At 33.6% G+C, this 26785-nt stretch overlaps 1 protein-coding gene across 6 annotated transcripts; it reads left to right on the top strand.

The window, feature by feature from the left end:
- The first annotated feature begins 8445 nt into the window (after positions 1–8445).
- On the top strand, positions 8446–26471 carry LOC18441206 (WAT1-related protein At5g64700). 6 transcript variants are annotated; one of them, XM_020671620.2, is made up of 8 exons: positions 8446–8712; positions 11353–11415; positions 11527–11643; positions 16176–16413; positions 17484–17642; positions 19314–19478; positions 20200–20351; positions 26011–26471. In XM_020671620.2, the coding sequence occupies exons 1-8, from the start codon at positions 8510–8512 to the stop codon at positions 26102–26104; spliced, it is 1191 nt and encodes a 396-aa protein (XP_020527279.1). In that variant the 5' UTR covers positions 8446–8509; the 3' UTR covers positions 26105–26471. The 6 variants fall into 6 exon arrangements, with proteins under 6 accessions (XP_020527279.1, XP_020527278.1, XP_088707872.1 ...); XM_020671619.2 differs by lacking the exon at positions 26011–26471 and adding an exon at positions 25337–25609; XM_088851746.1 differs by lacking the exon at positions 19314–19478.
- Positions 26472–26785: the final 314 nt, after the last annotated feature.

The raw sequence follows: 26785 nt of genomic DNA, 5'->3' as shown, positions 1-26785 counted from the left end.
AAATCCCCGAAGCTGACCCATCCTTCATGCTCACCTACACTATCATGCTCATCCCTACCCTCTTGTTGTTGGGACCCGATATGTGAATAATTTGGCTGGGGTTGGGTAGCCTCAGAATCATCATCTCTCTCATTTTCCCTTAGACCCCCTTCCACTCTCCCTCATTAGGTGCAATATCACCGACATCTCCGACAAATTGTGGATATGTTGGCGGGCTGCTTCCTCTTTCATGCTGCTCATCACTTTATTCAAGATCTTCCTCATCGATAGCCTCAAGGAACACTCTATTGTGCAACACTAGCTCATCTTCTTCTACTACCCATTGTTCTACTGTGTCTGTGATAAATATTGTGTCTAAATCTATCGGCTCATAGTCTTCAAGCTTCCTTCTTATTTTTAGCTCTCGAAAGTTTAAGTTGTAATGAACGTAGACTAGTTTATGAAGCTTTTTCGAAGCGAGTCGATTCTTCCTAGTAGTGTGCAACCATTGGACCGTACTCCAGTTTCGCTCATAGCCAGTAGCAGAACATGTCTAGGAGAGCACATTGATTGTTATCCTCTTTAGGTGAGGTGCACCACTACTATATATCTTCCACCATTCAGCTGGATTAAAATGCAAAAAGCATTGTAAGGGCAAGATTAATTCATAAGATTAAATATATGAATGAACAAAATATTAGTTAGGGGATAACCTAGATCCATCTTAGTTCGAGAATTCCTAGCAAGTCTAGTTCCGAAGGATCCTATAGCATCCCTATACATAGCAAGCTAAAACAAAATATTTCGTTTTAGTGCATTATTCATCACAAAGATAACAACTCATTCAAGTTCTTACCCAAATATTAAATAATACCTCGTGTATTGCTGCTACTTGGTTTCGATGGCTTCTCTCCAACCTGGCAATAATGTATCTGACCCCTTCCATAATCTTGCGGGGATGTTCAAGTGTCAAATAGAAAAATTTTAGGTTGAAGTAGTAACCTAGAAAATATATAGATAGAAAAATGTCATTTAAAATTTCATAAAAATATAATTTAGAATGAAACATTCTAATGAAATAAATATATATTTACCTGCATAATGAATTGGACGTCCAAATTTGGTGTGTTCCACCTTCTTTCTATAATCTCGATCACTTTACTAGCAAAACTACACTTCTCCCCAATAGCTGATTTGGCCCTCTCGATACCTTCATAAAAGATGCCCATTGTAGCTTTCTTGTCAGTATCCACCATTCTTAACACCGTGACCAAAGGGACAGTGGCCTCTACGATACAAGAACATCGAGACCAGAACCTCCTATTTGATACTATGTCGTCCACTTTTAGCCCGGTACTGGACTTCGAGAGGTGATCATTTAACCACTCTTCACTGGTAAACAATATCTTTAATGTACCTTCAGATTCTCGAATGGAGTCCACAGCCAAGTAATCTGTCGTAAAGAGGGTTATGGCAGGCTTGACTATCTCTTTTTTCTTAGACTGTTATCTGAACAAAAATAAAATTTTAGAATGGTTATATATAAATCTTGACACCAACCTTGCTTCTTGTAGAGTCTCCTTCACAATTTTGATCTCACTGATGTCCTCTAGTATAAGATTGATGCTGTGTGCAGCAAACCGGGTCCATATTAGATGCTTCATCTTATCCATCAACTTGCTGCCCGCAGAAACACATTCACGCACATTGTCCGTAATAAACTGGACTATATGTTTATCTCTCACCTGCTCCACTATCTGATCATATAGTCGTACAAAGAAGTTTGCATCTTTCTTCATCCCTGATACGTCTTTGCTAGACAAAAAAGCTGTACCTTTTGGGGAATAGGCCAAGAAGTTTAAAAACTAATTTTTGCTAACTTTATTCAACCAACCATCACTCATGAGAGTAATGTCTGTTCTTAGCCAACTCTGTTTATAATCTTCAATCCACTTTCTAACTTCCTCCACCTCTTCATCCAATATTGGCCCACTGAGCTCATATGCTGTCGGGAGTTTTGCCTCAGGCCCGGCTCTCTAGATTGTGTTGACCATAGGTGGAAAATATGGGCTATTGGCTATAACAAATGGAATCCCTTTATCATAGAACCATTTACCAACATATCTGCTTTATCGTACCTTTTACCATGCCTTTGAGGGTCATCTGTTTTGACTTAGGCTTTGAGAGAAATGGGTCTATAAAACCGTAACCTGCAATACTGGCACTCCTAGATAAGCTAGAAACAATTTCTTCAACATCTGATTCCTCTTGATACATATTGGCACCAATCCCTCCATACATAGTTGAGCTGAGCCCGACATACATACTCGAACTAGGTCCGCCATGCATGTCTGAGCTAGGCCCACTATGCATGCCCATGTCATAACCACCAGGCATTCTAAACCCGCGTTCCCTCAAGTATGTTTTCTGTAAACTCATTCTAGTGGTCATCTGCAAGTCATTATTATATTGCTCTTCTAGATCATTCCCACTTGATGGCATATATAAACTAGCTATCTCCTTATCCATCTTCTACTTTGCAATTTTTTTACTTTTGGTAGCCTTGAGAAATGTCGTCATCTGCTTATTTACATTATTATGGACACTATTGCAGGTAGAAACATCTCCCTTAACCCCTGCCAAGTGTTGCTTGAACCTTTGGCAGTAATTACAAATAATTTTGTCTTTTTTGTTGGGATCAAGTTTGACCCCATGTTGCCATACAGGGTCTTCCGCAGATCTTATCATGGTTTAACTGTTTTAATATGTAAAAGGTTAAAAATTAATGTCACAATTCAACATGAAAAATAATCACCATGTGTAGTGATAATATGTAGGCGTAGTTCATGAAGTTATATTTGTTGTTAATGCAAAATATTTATATTGACAAAAATATTTTAGTTTCTACCGAGAAAAATAATTTATTTATGCAACATTATAGATAAAAATAGCCTATATCAGCTACTACATATAGAATAAAAAATTTACATCGATATAGTATCAATAAAAAATATATTTATAATGGTATAGTAATTCACAATGCCAATACATATGGACTTGTCACAAATATTCATTTCGACAAACATGAATTAGTTCCTACAGAGAAAAAAAAATATTTATGCAATAATATAGATAAAAAAAAGTCTGTATAAATCACACTTAGAATCAATAAAAAAATTACAATAATATAGTCATCCATAATGCCACTACACGTATATTTGATACAAAAAACATTTACAATGATATAGTCATTCAAAATGCCACAAATAAAATTTACAATGATATAGTTGGCACAATCCCAACTCAATTGAAATGATCACAAATAGTTGTACATCTCAATTACAAATATGCAAGATAATATAATAAAAAATGCAAGCTCCAAACATGGCTACAAGTCAATTATCAAGAACATACATTTTTTGCATTAAAAATTTAATAATATAATTGAAAAATGAAAGATAATATAATTATCATGCATGCCACGATTTTTTTATAATGATATTCACTTTAATTCCTCATGATAATACAGTTTAACAACAAGTATTTTTTGCATTAAAAATTTTAAAAATTAAAAATACATTTTTAATGCAAAACGGCATTAAAAATATAATACAGTTTAACAACATGTATTTGTTAATGTATTTTTTTGCATTAACAACAACTTAAAAAATACAGTTTTGGATTAAAAATATAATAACATGTATTTTTTTGCATAAATAATCTATCAACATGCAATTTTTTGAACTAAAAATTTAACAATAAAAATTAAAAATATTTTTTAGTCCCCCATGATAATAAAAAACTGGTCACAATTTTTTGGAAAATCACGATTTTTCAAAAAAATTGATCGTGAATAATTAAAAAAAAAAAAAACGCAGTTCGTCACAGACCCATCTAACATTAGTCATTCCAAATCAAAAATCCGCCTCAAATCGAATAAATTACATCAAATTGAATACATGTTTTGATAAACAACACTATAAGAAATCAAAGCCCTATAATATTAACACATTATTATCAAAATATAAAATAAAATCGATTGAATTGAGAGAAAAAAAAAAAATGCAGTTTTTCACAGACATCAGTCATTCAATCTAAAAACTCAAGCTCAAATTGAATAAATCAGATCAAATTGAGTACATGTGATAATAAACAACACTATAACGAATCAAAACCCTATAATTTAATACATTATTTGCAAAATATTGAGTTAAATTGATAGAATGGCAGAAAAAAAAAAAAAAAAAAAAAAAACGCAGTCCATTTTTTCTTCACAGATATAAGTCCTTTTTTCTCAAAAATCAAGCTCAAATTGAATACATGTGATGATAAACAACACTATAACGAATCAAAACCCTATAATTTAATATATTATTTGTAAAATATTGAGTGAAATTGATATAATGGCCGAAAAAAAAAAAAAAAAAACGCAGTCCATTTTTTCTTCACAAACATCAGTCTTTTTTTCTCAAAAATCAAGCTCAAATTGAATAAATAAAATCAAATTGAATACATGTGATGATAATCAACACTATAACGAATCAAAAGCCTATAAATTTAACATATTATTTGTAAAATATTGAGTGAATTTGATAGAATGGTGGGAAAAAAAAAAAAACGTAGTTTTTACCTGTTTTTCGTGCACCCGTGGCTTCAAATTCAAATTTGATATGTATTCATCCAAACTACTCACAAATTATGAACATAAACTTCTGAACAACACTCTTACGATCCATAACCCTCAGATTTTACAAAAAATGATACCCTCTTTTGCTTGAAATCAAAGAAATGGCGGAACCCTAAAACTTTTTTAGGGTTCTTCACGGATCCAAATTTTTTTGATCAAAATCGGTGATTTTACTACCTTTTATTGACTGAAATGGCTGAAAAATTTAAAATAAAGCCTGCAAGATTCAATTATAAAGCTGAAAAAGATAAAAAATGATAAGAAAATGACAAAAAACCATGAAAATCGTAAAAAACACTGTACAGCCCGTGTTCTCGGACGAGTCACTGTTGAGACTCGACGATTCACTATTGGGAATCGCCCGGTTCTCTCTAAACACGAGTGATTCCCGGTATTGTAGTGGAATCGGTACGGGGTCTGCCGATTCTCGAATCGAACCGGGCGACTCGCCGAGTTTTCCAACCCTTCTCTTGATTCATCAAAACTTCACCTTTCATAAAAGCGAGACTAACATTACGCACAAGGTTATAATAATCGTCAAGTCTAACTCAAAGGTGCAGCAGTCGACCTGGGCCCAGAGTGCAAATCACTATGTAAGCCCTTCTATGGGGCGGAAAAGCGTTTTTAAAGGTTTCTTTATTTATTATTTTTTATGTTTTTTGTCTTCTCTTTCAGCCAACAATTTATCTCTAAGCTCCATTTTGTTCAACTTGAATATAATCGCCCAAAAATCATTTTATTGAAGAAAACTTGCCTCTTTGCAAGAGTTTTACATTAAAAAATTATTCATTTTTTAGCCTTACGACCCAGCCTGCCTTTCTCGCATTCTCTCGCTTTCATTTCTCAACGAAATCATCAAAAACTTTGAAACACTAACAGACCGCTGTAACAATTTATTTGATTAAAAAGCGTAATCGAAGAAATCAAGTTTCCAACTTTAGGGAGATTTTAAACCTAAAAAGAACAATTGAATTTCTCTCTCATTGTTTCACCAAATTATTTTAGATTTGTCCCCAAATGCCTCGATCAAGTTGATCTACAAAACGGTTAACAAAATTTTTGAGTCTATAAGATTGATTTTTAGTTTTTTCAACATCTTTTGTGCCAAATATTTTTATTTATTTTTTTTGTTTTTATTTATACCTCCTTTTGTATGATATAAATTATTTGATTTTGAATTATTGATTTATGTCTTTATCTGTATTTTTAGAGTCCATTTCTGAATTTTCTCTATGTTTTTTAATATTTTTCCCCATATATTAGTTGAATCACCTGACCAAGAATAGTGACTCGATAGTTCGAATGAGGATAGGTGGTGACCGGTTCAATCCACTTATCCGAGTTGTTAAGCATTAGCCCTGCACATAAAAAGTTATGCTCATAAAAACCGGCTTCCTTACTTGAATGGAAATTTTGTAATTGAGCAAGCTTTCTATGTTTCTCCTACAGCATAAAACTTATATGCTTCCCCTTATCCAACCATCCATTTTGAATGGAGGGCTAGATTACCCCAATTACAATGTCACTATTTTATTTTTAATTTTTAATTTTTAATTTTTACAATAGTGGAGGGCTAAAACCTACACTATTTTATTTTTAATTTTTTCTATAAACTATTTTGGCACCAAATTTTGAATGTTCAATCCTCTATTAAACTCGTACTAGTGAATAACATATATATATAAAAATATGTCTAATAAAATAAAATGACCAAACCACTTTTGAAATTTTTAAGGGGTATTTTGGTCATTATATTTTATCGAAAAATTATTTTTAATATTTTTTATAGGTGCGGCCCAATAAAAATATAGCACGCACCAAATTTCATATTCATATAATTTGTATTAAAAAAACTAAAAATAAAATACTTTGAGACGTCGAATTTAAGATCCAATGATGAGTGGCTCTCTTGATCAAAATTGGATGGCTGGATGATAGGAGAAGTATATTTCTTTTATGCTACAGGGGAAGTATAGGAACCTTGCCCTTTTTAATTTACGTGGATTCTTACTTCCCAGGTGATTTTTTTATTGTTTTAATGGGATGTGTCGGACCCTAGTGATCGGATCCTTGGATTTCTCGAATATACAAATGCTTTTGCCTGGACTAATTGGAAAATTAGATGTATTCCAGGAAGGCAAATATCATTCTTGTTTTGAACCTTTCCATGAAGGCAAGATTACCCATGATAGAGAGTCTAAGTCACAAAGGTGGAGGTTTGCTTGAAATTTCCTTTACATATGGTATTATATGTAGTTCATCTAATATTTTAATTTGGAGTTGTATACTATAAGACTATTTACTGTATAAAGTGTTCACAATCACGTCCAGCCATCAGATGCGAAATATAACAGCTTGAAGTGCATCATATAGTTCGTTTTTTTTTTTTTTCTTTTGTTTTTATCATGTCTATGCTACATCCTCTGCTTCTCGATTTAACATTCATTGTGCAAAGATAAATATTAAACATAGATTTATTAGGATGGGTTTTTTTTTGCATCAGTCTTTCAAAGTCTTTTAACAATCCATCTTAGATTTTGATTTTGGATAAAAATTACAAGTCAATTATCTGGATCATCTCAATGCTGAAATGAATATTGATTTTGGTCCCAAATATAGGCTATTTCAAATTTCATTTTCAGATCATTTATGACCATTTATTTTAGGGAAAATATCTCCGTGCATTCTATTTTGAAATTTTATTGCCCAATAGACCCAGGATTTGAAAATATTTATGACGGCATAAAAATCCCCTATAATATATCTTCTAATACTTTGGACCAATTTTACTCATTTTGACCATCTCATTTTTGTCCAAACAAAAGTAAAAAAGATGCATGTCTATTCCTTTTTAAACCTTTCTCTCTCTCTCTATTACGAGTCTTTCTTTTTCTCCATTTGTTTTTCCCCAAAACCTCTCTCTTTCTCTCACCCATCTCTCCTTCACATCTTTTTTTAAGAGAGAGAGAAAAACTCCTTATAAAGAGGGGTTTAGAAAGTAATAAATATATGCATTTTTTTAATTTTTGTTTGGGTTAAAAAGAGATAAAACTGATCCGAGAGTTAAAAGATATACTAAATGAGATTTCTATACGGAGTATTTTCAAACCCTGGGTTGGTTGGGAAATGAAACTTCAAAATACAGTGTACAGAGATATTGTCCATTTGTTATAACTCTCCAGCAAACAAGATTTGCATATTTTTTGGAGTCACAAATTATGGATCTAAAGTAGAAATGAATCTAAAGAAATTGAACAAATTGCGGATCCCGAATTTGAGACAAATTTTCAAAAGGGTACTCCATTTCTAAGGACCACATTTAAAGTTTTGTTGCTTTATTACATAGACAAGACACGAAAAATATCAAGGACATGAGGATTTTATATCGTGTCACATATCAAGTGGACATATTCTAATGTGCTTCCACTTAACATGAGCATGGCCTGACAAAGAAAGGGTACGTTCAATCGGACTAATGGCAATTGCATTAAAAAAAAAAACCAATCAAAATACATGTAGAGTTAAAAGGTAAATTGAATCACATGAGTATAGGCTGTCAACTCAGATTTAAACATAATGCACTGCCAAATTCTAACACTACTCATGGCTATACATATGGCTATACATAGATAAAAGTACTAGTTAAGGAAAAGTAGAGATAAAAGTCATCATAGATGGGCACTTACATGAAGTGTCTCGAAAGGCAGTTTTGTGGAAGGTAACCACAACCCAAGTGGAAATCACCCTATTACTCCCACCAACTACTTTAAACCTCATAAACATTCCATTAGTCGACAATCATCAACTATAAATGCCCACAAATGAGGCACCATTTTTTATTCCATGAACCAGGCCATCCCTTGGTTTACATCCATGGAGTCATGGAAACCTTACTTGGCGATGGTCGTGGTGCAGTCCATATATGCAGGCATGGCCTTGTTCTCAAAGCTAGCCATTAGTGGAGGAATGAACCACTTTGTGTTCGTTGTGTACAGACAAGCCCTGGCCTCAGTGGTATTGGCACCCTTTGCATACTTTCTTGAAAGGTAAATCCCTCATTTTTAGGGGTGGCAATCGGATTGGGCGGCAAGTTTATCCGAACTGGGTCTATATTTTGGACCCAGAAAATCGGGTCCAGGTCTAAATGACTTGGACCAAGCCCAATCAGGTCCAACATGGACCCGGTCTAAAATAAACAAAAAAAATAGCACATATAGTAAATAATATAGTAAAATAATTTTTACTTTATTTTTTTGATTTTTAGACCTAGATCCACATCGGTCTGGGTTTGGTCCGGGTTCAAGTCACTTGGACTTGGCCCAAGTTTGGTGGGGGTCAAACCGGACCCCACTGCACCTGTTGCCGCCCTACTCATTTTTATTTGTTTTCCTAATTTTTCATTTGTCAACGTAGGCAAATATTAATTGTAAATTGTCGAAAAAATATCATTAATATTGTCAAATCACTCAAGTTAACCAATTTATCAACAAAGTGATTACTTTAATTGAAGGTATCTCCACAATTGTTTTGTTAAAATTATACAAAATATTCATATTCTAGATTAGATCTCCTAAATAAGAAAAGATGCCCATGAGTTTGAGGTTCGAAACCTGGAACATGTTTTTTAGAATAAAATCTCTTGTTCTAGATTTGGATCCTAGAAAAAAAAGGAATATTCATGTCATTTTGCTCAGATGCGTGAAAATGAGCCAAATAGTGAGACACTTGTTCAAAGTTCCAAATCTAAAACTTGTTTTTTTATTAAAATGTCTTATTCCGAATTCAGAATCTAGAACAAATGCATAATATTTTATTATTTTACTCAGAATCTAGAACAAATGCATAATATTTTATTATTTTACCCAACTCCTTGATGGGTCAAATTGCCGAAATGCTAGATTCCAAATCCAGAATATAGCATTTTGGGTATTCTTACAAAATGGCCTAAAAGGGCTTGATGAAATAGTGTTACTAAAACAACCATTTTGTTGGTCCATTTGATCAATAGTTTGATAATTTTAAATATACTTTCCTTTATTTAATATACTCGAATATATCATACATTTATGTGTGCATTACCGCCATCGTTTTCATCAATAAATACTATAGAGGAGCAATTGTGTGCTTTCTTAGTGCCAAAGGAATGATTCATCTCCACCATTAATTGACAAGAACAGATGGAGGATGGCAGCATCACACACTTTTAGTTTATTATTTTAATTGATTTTTCTTTCATTATTGAATGTTCACTTAGATAAAAGTGGGAATGGAACTCTAGACCAATATTTCGAAGCTTGTCGGAGTCCACTCGGAGTTTACTTTGCCACGCCTTATGGGTGAGGGTGAGTTCCCAATGAGTTTGGTGCACAACTCGCTAGGCCCAAATAAATACTAAAGCAATATATCAAAAAAATATTATAAAATGTGTATATATATATATATATGAGAAATAATCCTATAAGACTTTCTTCTATCTATATGTGTAAGACCTCAAAGGATCACCGTTAAATTTGGCACGGAATTATAGAAAAGTCAAATCCTACACCCATGTGATGACCTTATTAGAGATTTATGCCAACTTTAATAGTAATCCTTTGAGGTCCTACACACATGGATGGAGGAGGGTCTTATAGAATCTAATTATATATATATATATATATATATATATATATATATATATATATATATATATATATATATATATATATATATATATATATATAGCATAATAGTTCAAAATACTTATTTCAAAAAAAATTTTAGTTTTAATTATTATTTGGGAATTTTCATATTTTCTTTCTTTTAATTTTTTTAAATATACAAAATACAAATACACTTTTTCAATAATCCATCTTATAGTTTTTTTTCATCTTGTTTAGTCTCCTAAAGATTTCAGTAATCATTTTAAAATTTTTTAGTTTTAATGACTTTTAGAGATTTTTTACCACTTTTTAGCTCTTTTGTTTTTCCACTTTTTGGGGTTGTACGTAACACGCCTTGGTCGAATCAATGTTTTGCACACTGCTCTTTGGTGTGGGACCCTCCAAGCCGAGCTTCTTTACCTAAAGCAGATTCTATATTATTGTTGTTCATGTTACTTTTCATGTTGAAATCTCGCTCGAAATAAAAATATGATAAGACTATTTATCTTTACAACAAGGATCACACAATTATTTAGTGCCATACGGTGTGACATTTAATAATTTAGATATATCATAACATTCAAGAAATTTATTTTAAATTTTGAGCTTGAGTAATGAAATAAATACACCTTCTCAATTTTACATCCAATGGTTTAGATTAATTGTGACCACCTTATACCAATAGTAAATAGTCTCATTTTATACATTTACTTTTTGTGATTGGTTCCATTATTATTTATTATAGATCAATGTTTAAAATTCGACGATCTAATCCAAAATCTCTCGATTTGAATCAAGAATCGTTCTGATTGTTCTAGATCCAAAAATAAATTGAGATCCACATGATCCACCCCTGAATCGATCAGTTCAAACATGTCTGTATTGGTTCTGACGTCATGGAACCAATTCTTTCATTATCAAACCGATTCCGACATCACGGAAACGTCACATTTTTCTTTTAATTTTTGAAACATATTTATTTATTTGAGATATTTTTTAAACATGCTTTTTCATTTGAGAAAATCTTAATTTGAAAATTTTCAGGAAAGAGGCTCATGCGATGACGGTTACAATCTTCTGCAAAGTTTTCTTGGTGGCCTCAATAGGGTGAGGGTCGCTTTTTTAAGGAAATATATGTAATGAGACCATTTAATCTAGAAAGAAAAAAAAAAGTTCGAGGTAAAGTAAATGATGGGGTAAAATCACATACAAATGCAGGATTAGTCTTAGCATGAATCTGTACTACGTTGCCATGAAATACACTTCTGCAACCTTGGCGGCCACAACACCAAACGCCATTCCTGCATGCACGTTTCTCTTGACAATTCTCCTAAGGTATGTTCAATTTTTTTGTCAATCTGACTGGCATTTTAATTTTGATTGAGGCTTGGATGTACGAGATAGTTTATTTATTTATTTATAAATCTTTTTTTTTAAAACAAATTCTTAACTTGTTAGAAATTAAGACACAACAAAGTTCAGGTGAGTATACTTCTAGGATACAATCAGCCTTATGAACCACCGCTTCAATTTCAGAGCATCACGTGTGATCAACTTCTCTAAAATGAAAATTCCACAATTCATCTTGTAATTTGCATTCCAATCAGCTTGTCTTATAGGCAATCCTAGATTTTGACAGGAATCTTGTTGAAAGGAAATTTCAACTTTCAACTACGATTTAGTAATAGATCCTATACTTAATTGGTTAGGGCTTGATGATTTGCAATGCTATATCCTACGTTGAATTCCTATCTAGGATAGGGGTCCTCTCCCCACTTACTCATCCAAAAAGAAAAAAAGCTAGGGATTTGATAGATTACAATGTTCTACTTTTAGAGTAACCTGAAAAATTGTGGTTACCGAAGTTCTTAAAAGGACTTTTAGAAAGAGAAAAAAGAGTAACCTCAAAGTTGTGGTTACTGAAGTTCTTAAGGGGAGGCTTGAAAAGGCTTTTGTCTAAAATAGGACTGTGAAATTGGGTATATATGAAAGTATATAAGGAGATCATTATATTTTTGGCTATATGAAAATTGTGGTTATATATGAAAGTATATAAGGAGACTATTATATACTTTGGTACAAGGTGGTCACAATTAATCTTGATCATTGGATGTGAAATTGGATAGTTGCATTTATTTCATTGACTAAGCTCAAAGTTGAAAAGAAATTTTATCGAATTTTGTGACATACCGAAGCTATCAGATTTTACATCAGATGGTTATACATAATTATGACCTCCCTGTACCAAAGGTAAAATGGTTTCATTGTATACAATCCTATATATGTTAATAGAACCCATATATATATATATATATATATATATATATATATATATATATATATATATATATATATATATATATATATATATATATAAATAGGAAAATCCTGAGATTAGCCCACTAGCTCATATGAATATATGAGCCTAACAGCTTAGATTGAATATGAGCCGATATAACGGTCACAACCTCATTTCGTGCTTAAATTTTAATTTTTATTCTATGAATCTAAATTACTTGCAATTTTAGGTGTATGTCCTTAAGAAATAGGAGGTTCTAATAAAAATATCAAAAAAATAATTTGTAAGAAATAAATTGATCAAAATACCCTTAAAATATTACAGGGATATTTTGATCACTTTATATTTTTTTAAATATCTTTATTAGTTGCACTTGATGAGAAGAATGGACGCCTAAAATTTCAAGTGATTTGGATTTATACAAAAAAAAAAAATTTAAATTCAAATATGAAATGAAGTCGTGACCATCAGATCGGCTCGGATTCATTCTGGGTCGTTGGGCTCAAATGTTTATTTGATCAATTCAAATACAAAATGAGGTCGTGACCCATCAGATCGGCCCAGATTCAATTTGGGTTGTTGGGTTTATATATTCATTTGAGCTAGTGGGCTAATCTCATCTTTTCCCATATATATATATATAAAGTTTATATAGAGCAGAGGCTCTAAACAATCAAATTAGAACCTACTTCAAAATTTTCACTAGAAGAGATTGTTTTGATGCCCAAATATCCTCAAATTGATCATCTGAACATCAAGATGTATAGATATGGAAAAAAATGGATTTTTTAGTTTTGAAAATAGCGTATTTTGTAATGTATTTTTGGACCATCAATTTTCAAGTTTTTAAAGTTTTCATAGATCTATCGATTTACATTAGTTTTGAAACTTTAAACTTTATAAATAAAGATGAAATATATTTTAAGGCTATCACAAAGATTTCCAATGTTGAAACCACATTTCTCGACACTATTTGAGGAGAAGCACTAATTTGATTGTTTAAAGCCCAGGCTCTATACAAACCACACCCTAAATAGACTCTAATTTGATTGTTCACGGCCTTTCAAATTACAAAGATTCAAGATAGAGAGAGTTGTGAGGGTGAATTTATTAATTTTGTAGTCTATTTTTAAAAAAAAGTTACTTTTGTGGGGTAATTTTGTAAATATTACTACAAGACCAATGGTACTTTTATTATCTTTGTAAGGGGTAAAATTGAAATTTTAACTAAAAGACAATGGCACTCTACAAACAAAGTTTCAGGACACTAACTTTTAAACTGCCATTGTATTTTTATGAAAATTTCAAATTTGCTAATGCTTAATGGTAAAATTACCTATTTAAATAATTTTTTAATAAAAAAGTAATGATTGTTTTGATAAATATACTCATCACAACCGCTTCTTACTTAAACCTTTGTATTTTTAGGGGTTGTTAACTCTAGACAAACCCTTATATATATATAGAATTTTTAGGGGTTGTTAACTCTAGACAAACCCATATATATATATATATATATAGAAAATGCTGGGATTAGCTCACTAGCTCATATGAATATATTAGCCCAACGGTCCAGATTGAATCTAGGCAGCCGATCTAATGACCACGGATATTTGGTAGTATTTAAATTTTATTTATTTTTCTATAAATCTTAATCATTTGAAATTTTAAGAGTATGTTCATAAAAAATAGTTGAATCTTTAAAAAATATCAAAAAACTATTTTACAAGAAATAAATTGATCAAAATACCCTTGAAATGTTTTGGGGGTATTTTGGTCATTTGGTTTTGGTGATTACTGTTTTATTTTTTATTTTTATTAGATGCTCCTTGATGAAAAAAACACACACCTAAAATTTCAAGTAATTTGAATTTCGTAACGATCAGATCGGTCCAGATTCAATCTGGGCTATTGGGCTCATATGCCCAACAGCCCATATTCAATATGGGCCGATCTGATGATCACGACCTCATTCCGTATTTTAATTTTAATTTTTTTCTTTAAATCTAAATCATTTGAATTTTATATGTGTGTTCTTTTCATCAAGGCGCACCTAATAAAAAGATAAAACACATTATTCGTAAAACAAAAGTGACCAAAATACCCTTGAAAACTTTCTGGGTTATTTTGATCAATTTATTTCATGTGAAATATTTTTTTGATATTATTAAAAGATTCAATTGTTTTTTATTAACACATTCGTAAAATTTCAAGTGATTTGGATTTGTCAAAAAAAATTTAAAACTCAAACACTACCGAATATCCGTGATCGTCAGATCGGCCCAGATTCAATCTGGGCCGTTGGGCTCATATGAGATAGTGAGCTAATCCCAGCTTTTTCATATATATATATATATATATATATATATATACTATTTATATATATTTATTTATTTATATTTATTTATTTATTTATATTTATATATTAAATTTTTTTCAATTTTATTTAGGTAATTAAATAGATCAAAACTTGCTGGTCCGACCAACCAAAACCGATCAAATATTAATTTTGATCAATTTTCAATAAAACCCAATCTTTATTTTGAACTAGACCCATCATGACACTATTAAGCCGTTGAACTAATCCGACAACCGAGTCGGTCCCCTCATGACAACTCACAGATTTTCCACAAACGATCCTCAAGAAGACCTTCCAAGTGGAAAGGGCACTATCCTCATTTTTGCACTTATTTGCGCATACAAATGACATGATTACCTCACCTCTAGGGAGTTCGTTGTCGCGGTGTGACCATCATCTGCATGGACTTCACTGTAAACTGCGCTTCTACAATATGTGTTAAACTGTTCAGCAGTGGGAGCAGATATATCTTATTTGTCTTAAAACGCAACCAAACAGGCCAATAAGCTCATAACATTTCACTTATAACTCGATTTTGGGTAAGGGTGGCAATGGGTTGAGCTTGAACCGGACTTGTCCTAGACAGGCTGGGCTAAAATTAAATGAAAAAAAAACAAGGCAAAAAAGAGGACCGGATTGGGCTGGACAAGGACAGACCTTGGCCCAAGGGTTTGGCTTTGTTTCCTAGGCTTTACTTTTTTAGGGTCGGGTTGTGTGGGCTGAACAGGGCCGCTCAGCCCATCCACATCCCTTTCTTGGCATATGATCACTAGTTAGTAAGCTATCAACGAGCTCTACAACACCAAATCCATTATATGCTAATTTTGTCTATGGAAAATTAGGGAAAAAAAAGATTCTTAATTTTCGAAAAGATTTTCAAATCTTTTAAAAGCCAAATTTCATAAAATTAAATAAGGAATTATATACAATGAGACCATATACCTTTGGTACAAGGGGGTGACAATAACTTATAACTATCTAATGTTAAATCTTATAGCTTAGGTGTATTACAAAGTTTGAAAAAATTTGTTTTGAACTTTGAGCTCAATCATTGGAATAAATGTAGCCATCCAATTTCACATATAATAGCCAACGTTAATTCTGGCCATCTTATACCAAAGACAAATGGTCCCATTACACTAAATAATTGCTTTGAAATTTAAGATGAGAGAAAGATGGAGATGAAAGGTCGATGTTCCCACTTTTCAGGATGGAAAGGCTAAACATGAGGTATCTCCATGGGCAAGCCAAGGTTGCAGGAACCGTGATTTGTATTGGTGGTGCTATCATACTGTCCTCGTACAAAGGCCCTCCTTTGATCACACTCAATCACTACCACTCTTTTCATGCTGCTTCTCTTCCTACAACTCCGAAGAAAGAGTGGGCCAAAGGGGTATTTCTCATGCTCACTTCCAATGCAGGATGGTCCTTGTGGCTCGTTTTGCAGGTTGGCCTTCCACTTTCAATGCTGCTCTCCCATCTCTCTCTCTAACACACACTCACGTATTTAAATTCAAGAAAATAAGATGTCAATTTTGGGTCGAGCTAGCAATGTGCAAGGCTGTCCAACCTGGTCGGCCCTGTTGAAAAATCGGGATAACCCAATCACTATTTTTGAGCTAATCGGGATATCTCAAATCCCATTAAATGTGAAAAGCACTCCACCACAATAATTTCAATCCTCAAATAATATACCCAAGATGCAATAACAAGTCCAATATAATTGAAAAAAATATAAACAAATAAAACGAGCAATATGAGAAATCTTCAAATCACAACACAAATGAAAATAGAGAGGGACACACATATACGTGGTTCACCCAAGATGGGTTACGTTCATAGGCAATATGGCAAAAGTGTATTCACTATCAAGAGGAAAATTTACAAGATTGGGGTTATACAGAATTACCTCATACAATTCAAAGAACGATCAAACAAAAAACTTCTTACCATAAAACTACCTACAATCGACTCATTTTTTCGATTCACCGATGCCACGAAGAAATGCCGACAAAATGGCCCAAGATGAGCATCAAATGGTGGTGCTAGGGTTTTGTTGTAAAAACCCTCAATTTCCAACCCCAACTTCTCTCTCTACAAGGTTTTTCTTCCGTCCCTCATTCACCCACATTCTTGACGAGATTACCCTTTATCAAAAGGGTGAATGACATGGGGGTGATTTAACATCACTCCCCAACAGCCCCAGCCCTAAAAAAGTAGCGCCCGAGGGCGGGCAAAGACCAGTGCCATTTTGGCTCTCTTTTTTATTCTCTTGATGTTTTACTTATGTTTGCTTCATTTGTTTTTTGGCCCAACCAGACCCTAATAGGGGCCAGGGTCGCGCCTGGGTTGGTCCTACAAGGACAAGGGCTGCGCCAGGGCCAAGGTAGGCCTGGCCATGAGTCCAGCCCTTTGGCACCCTTAATTTTGGGTCCATATCCATCTCTCTCTCTCATATGTCTCAAAAGGCAAATGCTATATTTGGTTTAGTAATGTTGATAACCATGTGTGTGTTAGGTTCCCTTGATAAAGTCATATCCCTCAAAATTAACTCTGACGACCCTACAATGCTTTCTAAGTGCCCTTCAATCTGCTGTTGTGGCATTCGCGGTCGACAGAAGAGCGTCTTCATGGAAGCTAAATTGGGATCTCAATCTCATCTCCGTCGTCTACTGTGTAAGTCTCTTATTCACCCTCCCCTCTAAAGAATGGACATACATACAATAAGATTATTTAAATATTTGTATAAGGAGATCACATTGTTAGATTTGAAATTGAAGGGCTAGGAATATGGGAATTGTATATAATGAGACCATTTCGTTTTGATACAAGGAGGTTACACAATCATTATTGACCTTTGTATATGAAATCGAGCGGTCATAAATGTGTTGTTGATTGGGTACATAATCCAAAAAAAAATTTCTCGAATGTTGTAACACACTTCAATCTATTGGATTTCATATCTAATGGCTACAAATAATTGTGATATCTTTGCATAAAAAGTAAATGGTCTTATAGTATACAATCCCGAAATGTGCGACTGATCATCCTTAAAATTCAAAGAATTTTTTTTCAAACTCTAAAATAGAGTTGAAGTTGTTTGATTTGACATTTGATGGGATATGATTAGTTGTCACGACTTTATGTCAAGTCAAACACACTTCAATCTATTGGATTTCATATCTAATAGCTACAAATAATTGTGATATCTTTGCATAAAAAGTAAATGGTCTCATAGTATACAATCTCGAATCGTGCAACTGATTATCCTTAAAATTCAAAGAAATTTTTTTCAAACTCTAAAATAGAGTTGAAGTTGTTTGATTTGACATTTGAGGGGTATGATTAGTTGTCACGACCTTATGCAAAAGATGGATGGTCTTATAGCATAGACGCTTAAAAGTATTTTTGTTATATCGAAAGGGTTTGTATACTACCATTGCGTTGTGTTTAGAAACACTATGCCAGCTGATCCTAGATCTCCATAATATCTTTTGGCTATATAATTTGGTCTAGTTCCTTTACAAGTTGGCACTATAAATACAAATTTGATCCATGGTACCATTGTATGTGATATCGATATTCATAATATGAATGTACCTGAATAAAATTTGGGGAAAAAGACATAAAACCTCCTCCAAAATTATATCCAAATAACATCTTGATCCATTAAATATCCTATAGAACTTCCCAAGTTGAATAAAAAAGAACATTTAATTCCCTTATTACTTTTTTCATTGTCCAAATTTCAAAATCCAACATTTTTTTTTGTTTTTTAATAACCTCTTCATAAAAATCGAGTTTGTGATGCATCTTTTAAGTTACTTGTGACTTATGTATGTGAGAGAGAGAGATAAGAATTCAGGGAAGGTTGCTGGAGAGAGGGAGGAAAAGTTCCCCAACTGAAGAAAATAGAGAAAGAGAGAGTTTTTCCTGGATTTAGATAACATGGTGATTAAGAAAAAAGAATGATAAATTCTCTAATTTGGACAATAGAAAAAGTAAAGAAAGAGTTACACATCTTTTTTTTGTTTAACTTAGGGATTTCATGGGATATTTATAGGATCAAAGGGTTATTTGGAATTACCACTTTAGATGGAGGATTTATGTCTTTTTCCCAAAAATATTTTATATGATAGCCTTTAATTTTCAAATTAGTTGTCCCATGCATGTATCCCATATGCCCTTCTTCTGTCCTCTAGATTTTTCAACAACATGGGTATTCATAAGCTACTTTTTTATTCTCCCACACATTAATTAGACATTCTTGAGATTTTATAGAGTTTTATTTTCAACATTTTTAGAATTAAAACATTCTAAAATTCTCTTGTAAAAGTATCTCGTCAGCCCGGTTTGCTTTTCTGGAAATGGGTGCCTAGGGAGATGCCCCTTATGGAATTGGCATCTATTGGAATGATGGTGTATGCTATTTGGATAGCATTTGGTAAGGGACCTAGAAGATGCATGTCCACTGTTCGAATTGTTTGGAAGATATGTCTGTATGAAATTCAGGTATCTGATTATACCATTTTTCTTTTCTTGGTTTTTTAAGTTCTAACATTCTTAATATTGTGTAATTCTTATTATCGTGGTTAGATATTTTTTTGTTGTTTTTTACAAGTGAAGAATAAATGACCGCATTTTAAAATTGCTGAGTAGGAATGATAGAGAGAGATTGCGGAATTGACAGAGAGATAGAGAGAAAGGGGAGAGATGTTATGGAGATAACGAGAGAGAGAGGGAGAGGGAAACATAGAGAGCAGGTTGAAAAAGAGAGTGGGAGAGGTTACAAAGTTAATGAGAAAGATGAAAAGGGTAAAGATGGAGAGAGACAGAGATACATCAGTTCGACGTAGATAAACATAAAGATGTTACAGAGACAGGGAGAGAGTGAGTGAGTGGTTCAATGAGGGTTTTTTAGTCTGGACCTCAACCACACTATCAAAAGGTATTTTACTGCAAAATTTTGATTCCAGGAAAGCATTCTCATCTCCCAGCAATGTTAATTCCACCAACTTTGGTGGGATTGACATTTCTACAAAATGGGCTCAAAACATGGATACCAGTCTCCTCGTGAAGACATGAATACAGCCTTGGCAGTGTGTATCCAAACGCAAGAAACGACTGGTATCCATGGAATTGAGTCTCCTTGATTCCCATTTCTAGCAAACCAAACCTCGACTCAAAGATATCTTGAGAATGAGATTTAACTCCAAGTTGCATTTAATGGCAGGGCGTGGTTGTCACCGGGGTTACCCATTGGTTACAGCTATGGTGCATAGAGAAGAAAGGCCCAGTCTTCACAGCCATGTTCCATCCAGTAACTCTACTAATAACTGCAATTTTCTCAGTCATCTTGTGGAATGAATGGATCTACTTGGGAAGGTTTGTTATGCTATTTTGATGAAGCTTTCTTTAATTTCCTCTATCATACAAGTTTTGGAGAAATATTAAAATATCAAACGGTACTATAGTTTATTTTTAGTACATGAGAGTCATAATCACTTAGATATGAATTTTCGTAATAAGAAATATGCTACTAATCATTCTCATAGTCTTGAAAGAAGTTTCTCGAAGTTTTTTGACACTCTTGGCTTCTTGATTTCACATTTACTGATTAATTGTGAACTTCTTGTAGAAAAGTAAATCGTCGTTTAGTATACAATCCCTTAATCTACAAACGGTCTACTGGGGAAAGTGTACTATATTCCGCATGATTATGATACATTATTTCTTACCGTCATGATAAAATGAGCAATTGGATGGTGATGACCCTCATGATCTATAATCTCGAGGACATTATGCTTTTTGTGTTGGGTGCGTTTTGTGTAGAGCCTAGGCTCTAAACAATCAAATTAAAGCCTACCTTCAAATAGTGTCGAGAAATGTGGTTTCAATATTGGAAATCTTTGTGATAGACTTAAAATATATTTTTATATTTATTTATAAAGTTTAAAGCTTAAAAAATAGTGTAGATTGATAGATCTATAAAAACTTGAAAAATCTTGAAAATTGACGGTCCAAAAATGCATTACAAAATACTTTATTTCTAAAACTTGAAATCTGTTTCTTTCATGTGCATACATCGAGATGATGAATTTGAAGATATTTGGGCATTAAAACAACCTCTTCTATTGAAATTATTGTGATAGGCTCAAATTTGATTATTAAAAGCCGCGGCTCTATATAAACTTTTCCCTTTTGTTCAAATCCATTCATCTGCATTTGGAATGGGGTTGTGAGTCCCATCATAGTTCTCTGACAATAATAAGATCCACCTACTAATTCAAGGGAAAATTTTCTATACTTTTTTGCCACATATATCTTATGTACTTCCCCCATCTCTGTATCGTGAATGAATGGATAGCGAAGATGGCTCCAATCACATTCCACATCTATACACTGTTTTATTTTTTATTTTTCTACGAGATATTTTTACACCAAGTTTGGGGTATCCACTCCTCTCCTAAACTCACACCTACATAAAACATAAAAAAACTATTTTCAAAATAAAATGTTCAAAATATCTTTGAAATTTTTAAGGGTATTTTGATCATTTTATTTTTAAAAATATATTAAAAATATTTTATTTAGGTACACCTCATGGAGATAATGGCACATACTAAATTTTCTCATATAATTAGTAGATAAAATTAAAAATAAAATACTTTGAGACAACTAAACTAGATCATACGATAAGTGGCTCACTTGTGAAATTTTGAGACAAGTAGCCTCAACTATCCATTTAAATAGGACAGCTGGACAGGAGAGGAAGTATATAGCCCCTAATTCAATGTGTTTAGATTGGACGGTGATGCAATCAATATTATGTGTATATTTTCTTGATGTTGAATCTATGCTCAGGGAAGGAAAGGCCTGGTATTTTGTTACTAATGGTGTACAACACTAAATACCTAGATCTAACCTTCCAAAAAATGTGTGATTTTTGTACACTCTAGGGAAAACATATTTTCAAGCAGCTTTAAGGCGCAATTTCCTGTTCTTTTCCTTTTTTGTTTTTTTTGAAACGGCCATTAATATGAGAAAATTAGATCCCCCAATTCTGGGGTTCAAGAAACAAGTTAGATTTTTTTCCCTATGGGAGCAATTTAACTTTTTGTTCATTCAATAGCATGTAATAATTTCTAGGGAAAAAATTGTTTGGAGCCCCAATTTTCTAATGAAAAATAGTTTCATGTGGATTGGACCGCATGAAATGGTTCAAAGGTATAAACCATCATTAAAGATGGATGCAAATGGGTGATTCAGCTAAATCAAGTGCAACTAACGGTCTATATGTTTTTTTTTTTTTTTTACATTCATGATCTCCATATTAAATATTATATATTTTTTAAAAATTAGAATCAAATTATATTTTAAAAATATATTTATTGTGAAGCCTGCATTTCTACAGTATACAGACCGGTCGTATAGAAACCATGCCCTTTTCTAATATATCTTGGCCACACAACTTTTCTATTTCACAGACGTTAAATTTCTCGTAGAACTATTGACGTACCCCTCCCTCCCCTCTTTTCGTACTTCTTTTACATGAAATATACCATCAACAATTATTTTATACTGCATAAGGTAGAAAAGAGATGGGAGGAGAGTGTTCATACGTGGTATAGGAGAAATTGTTGATGTTAAATTTCATGTAGATTCTTAGATCTTTCTTAAGTTCTTAACGAGGTTGTGCTTTATGCCATGTTGGAAAAACCGGGCGATCTAATCGGCAATCGTCGGGTTAGATTGGAACTAGCCAGTGGCCGGTTTCAGTTTCGAGCGGTTTTGGTGATCGGTTGGTATTTTTTAAAAAACATAAAAAAAGTATATATAAAATCTCAAAAATAAAGAATTTGGTTTGTAATACATTTTTTAATATTCTTTACATTATTGTAAAGATAAAAAATTGTTTTGGTAATTAATACTCAGTTTTATATTTTCCCATATTTTCTAAAAAAAATTTAAAATATCCCTAGGCATAAATCAATTCTTTAAAACCCAATTTTTTTTCCTTAATTTTCAACTTCATTTGAATTTGTTTTGTTTTAATCATTCTTTATATACTTTTCATATTTCAACAGATTTTTTTTGTGTCTTTTTTATTTTTTTTCAACAATTTTTTGACCACCCAGACTTGCCCGGTTAGAACGGTTGAATAGGCCAGTTTACCGATTAGGCCGATTAAACTGCTTCCAACCCCATTAACTAGTTAACCATTCCGATTCGATTTTACGAAAACTGGTTTTATGTGCATTTCCATTTTTGTTTTCAATGGACAAGCCATCGGGGGACTTTTACACAACTACAAAGGTGTACGTGCCTCTAGTGTGCATATTGGGTGATAACAAGTATATATTTTATTTTGAAGGGAAAAGTTTATATTGAGGCTACACCAAATATTTCATTAGAAGAGGTTGTTTTGATGCTCAAATATCCTCAAATTAATCATCTCGACATCAAGATTCATGGACACGAGAAAAAATAGATTTCAAGTTTTGGAAAATAGTGTATTTTGTAAATACATTTTTTGACCGTTAATTTTCAAGATTTTCAACTTTTCATAGATCTATCAATCTACACTATTTTTAAAGCTTTAAAATTTATAAATAAACATGAACATATATTTTAAGGCTATCACAAATATTTCTATTATTGAAACCACATTTCTCGACACTATTTGAAGGTAGGCTCTATACAAACTGCACTCTTTTTTGAAAAGTGTAGGTAGGGGTCAGTGGTTAGTTTGGTCCAGGTTGACTCGAAACCAAACCCGACCCGGCCTAACAAAGTTTTACATGGACTTGGATCCAGGTTTGGTTGAGTCATGTGGACCCGGACCCAACCCACTGGGTCCAAAATATAGACTTGGACCTGGACTGGGTTTGGGTCGATTTCCTAGATCCATCGATCCACCCGAACCGAGTGCCACCCGTAATTGTAGGTTATTATAAATATTACATTTTATGTTTTCACAATATAGACTATATATAGAATGGATAAGACAATTATTATCCGCAAGGAAAATATTAAATGATGCACTATTATTATCATGAGTATACGACAAGCACCCTTCCTATGGTTGAGATCTCCTATGGATCTATCCAACGGCCAAAAATTAGTCTCATGTTTTAATTTTCCTTTTTTATTTAAATTACTAGTACCAAACTTCATATTTATATGCTCGGACCCCTAAATTTGGGGGTGTATTCTCAATATAGCCGCCAAGCTAAAAGAGAAAACAAAAAACAAAAGTTCAGTAGCACTATAAATCTGCCTTAAAAAAATATAAAATGTTTTAGGATTTGAATACATATTGCGTACAACAAATTTAACCGTTTACCAACTGAAAATATTTTTTTTTGTTTTTTTATAAAAAATACTTATTTAAGTTAATCTCAATTAATTGAAAAAAAAGTGTGATGATGATGAGTTTAGAAAATACTGATCTAGGTGATTCTAAGTGATCCTCAAGTTTTAATAATAACATTATCCTGAAGCCTTAGGGAGGGTAGAGTATGATCTCACGAGAGCACCACGATATTCGTGGATGTATGATGCCTATAATCAGAAATATGCTACATAGTTATAGAAATAACCATGGCCATGTGATTCATCACTCATTCGTTAACTGCACATTTGTGTCCTTGATAAATTAATTTTTACGATGTTCTTCCCTAGAAATGTGGCATCCACCATGATTTCCAACAATTGACATAAAAAATGGGGGAGAAATATTTCTATCACCCCATGTTTTGCCTCATTTTCTGGGTAAAAATCTTCCAACTAAATAATTAAAGAAATTATTCTCTGAAAATGAGTATTCTTCCCCTGATCAAAATCTTCTCCTACAAAACCAGGCACTTTCTTTCTCCCACAAATCCTCAATTACCTCTGTCATTGAAATTTTCAACATATTTTTTTCCAAGAAGCCAAATAGCTTGGACTTAAAATATATAGTGTGATCTGATCGACTCAATTAGCAACCAGGATAGCACTGGTGCCACCCAGGTGGCCCTGCCCTAACAAACTAGAGCCTGAGCCACAGAATCTGGCCTCATAATAGGACCGAGGCCAGGCCGGACCAAAGCCCTGATAGGGTCGGACTGGTTTGGCCTAGTTTTCCATCTTTTTTTTCAATTTTCTTTAACTTATTTTACTTTTTATCTAACCTGGCGTGGCCCAAATAAAACTAGGGTCGGACGTGGGGCAGGGCCTGTTTGTCCCAATCAAGGTTGGGATGGGCCCGGGCAGGTCCTATAGGGACCAAGCCCCGCCTAGCGGCCAAGGACCGGCAAGTTGCTAGCTCTGTGAACCTTATCTACATTCTATATGTATGAACTTAGATAAATGGTGTTTTTCTACAGTGTAATTGGTGGGCTGTTGATAGTGGGCGGTCTCTACGGTGTCTTGTGGGGTAAGAACAAGGAGGACAAAGTGCCCCATAAGGACAGGTTACCTATACCATCGGAGGCCAAAGGAACACCCTGATGCCTACCCCCCTCTCTTTCTCTCTCTCTTTCTCTCTCTTTGCATGCTCAAAAGCTTCAAATGTAACATTTTAAGTTTGCTCTCTACCTGTAACTTTTACTGCTCTTGATATAAAGGAAATAGATCAGCATTGAATGAGCGAGACAAAATTTCTTGTTTAAAGGGCAATGAGAATGGCCAGACAACGTCTAAGGTCAAGGACTCATTTTTATGCCACTCTATACCATAGTTATCAGGTCTTTGATTAAAACTTCTTAAAACATTTCTTCTTTTCAGGCAACCAGAAATTTGCTATTTCTTTTTGGATCATTTTTTAGTTGGAAATGCTATTGGGCAGGTGGAGGAATTGGAAGTTCTCCCCCATCCCATTGTAAATGTTATGCTTCCATTGTTTGCACTTTTTTGTCATCATGAAAACATGACAAAATAACTAAATTACCTCAACCATTCGTTTTTTAAATTGGATTGAGATGACATTTTGTGAATGTGTGCCCATCAGGCATGTATATAAAAATAAATAAATAATAATTTGCGAAGTCTGTGAGAGCAGAGGCGTCTTGCGCAAGTCGGAAAGGAAGGAGGCCGAGTCAAAGAAGCGGAGGCATTCCGAGGTTGCTGAGCAGGAAGGCAAACAACACCGATGAAAGGCATGCACACAGAGCTTAGTATCATTGTGTTGAGCTTGTGGCGAGAAGGCCCTGGAGATTGATCCCAGCATGTCTTGGTACCACCATCCTCTTGCACCAAGAAAGAAAAAGCAAAACAAAGAAAGAAAGGAAGAGCAATGTATAAAAGTATTTGCCCAAAGGAGGAATCCTAGAATTCCGTCAGTTTTTTGGTTATGGAAAAGTATTGATCTTCAAGAACGAGAATCTCATGATATGATGGGAATCTCTTAAGATAACCACCCATGCCTGAAATATATCTTGATGCCTAAAAGTTGGATTGGTTAGCCACTAGGCAAAGATTATATGCCCTTAATTTCTATGAGATGCAAGATGCTCATTGAACTATAAGAAACTAATCTCCGCTTCTATGGTCCGGGCACTACCCTATCTCTCGCTCTCCACACCTCTCTTTCCCTCCTTCTGTGTAGGCAAAGCCTTCCCTTGCCAAAGTTGAGAAGCTGCCCTCCTAAACAATCAGTCAAGCCATTCGGTCAAGTACGGCGGCAGACAAGCGCCTTTTGGTATTGAATCAACGAATCATTCAAAAGCACTTTGAATCCTGCAAAGGACAATGCACCAAAGGAAAAGAAAAAAGCTCTGCACCCTAGTCTAGAGCACCCCATTCTTAATCCTACCCTTTTCGATCATATCGAGTCC

The sequence above is a fragment of the Amborella trichopoda genome, chromosome 11 (genome assembly GCF_054954075.1).
Source record: "Amborella trichopoda isolate Santa Cruz 75 chromosome 11, AtrichopodaSantaCruz75HAP2 v2.0, whole genome shotgun sequence".
Lineage (NCBI taxonomy): Eukaryota > Viridiplantae > Streptophyta > Magnoliopsida > Amborellales > Amborellaceae > Amborella > Amborella trichopoda.
This window is presented reverse-complemented; position numbering and strand designations above follow the sequence as displayed.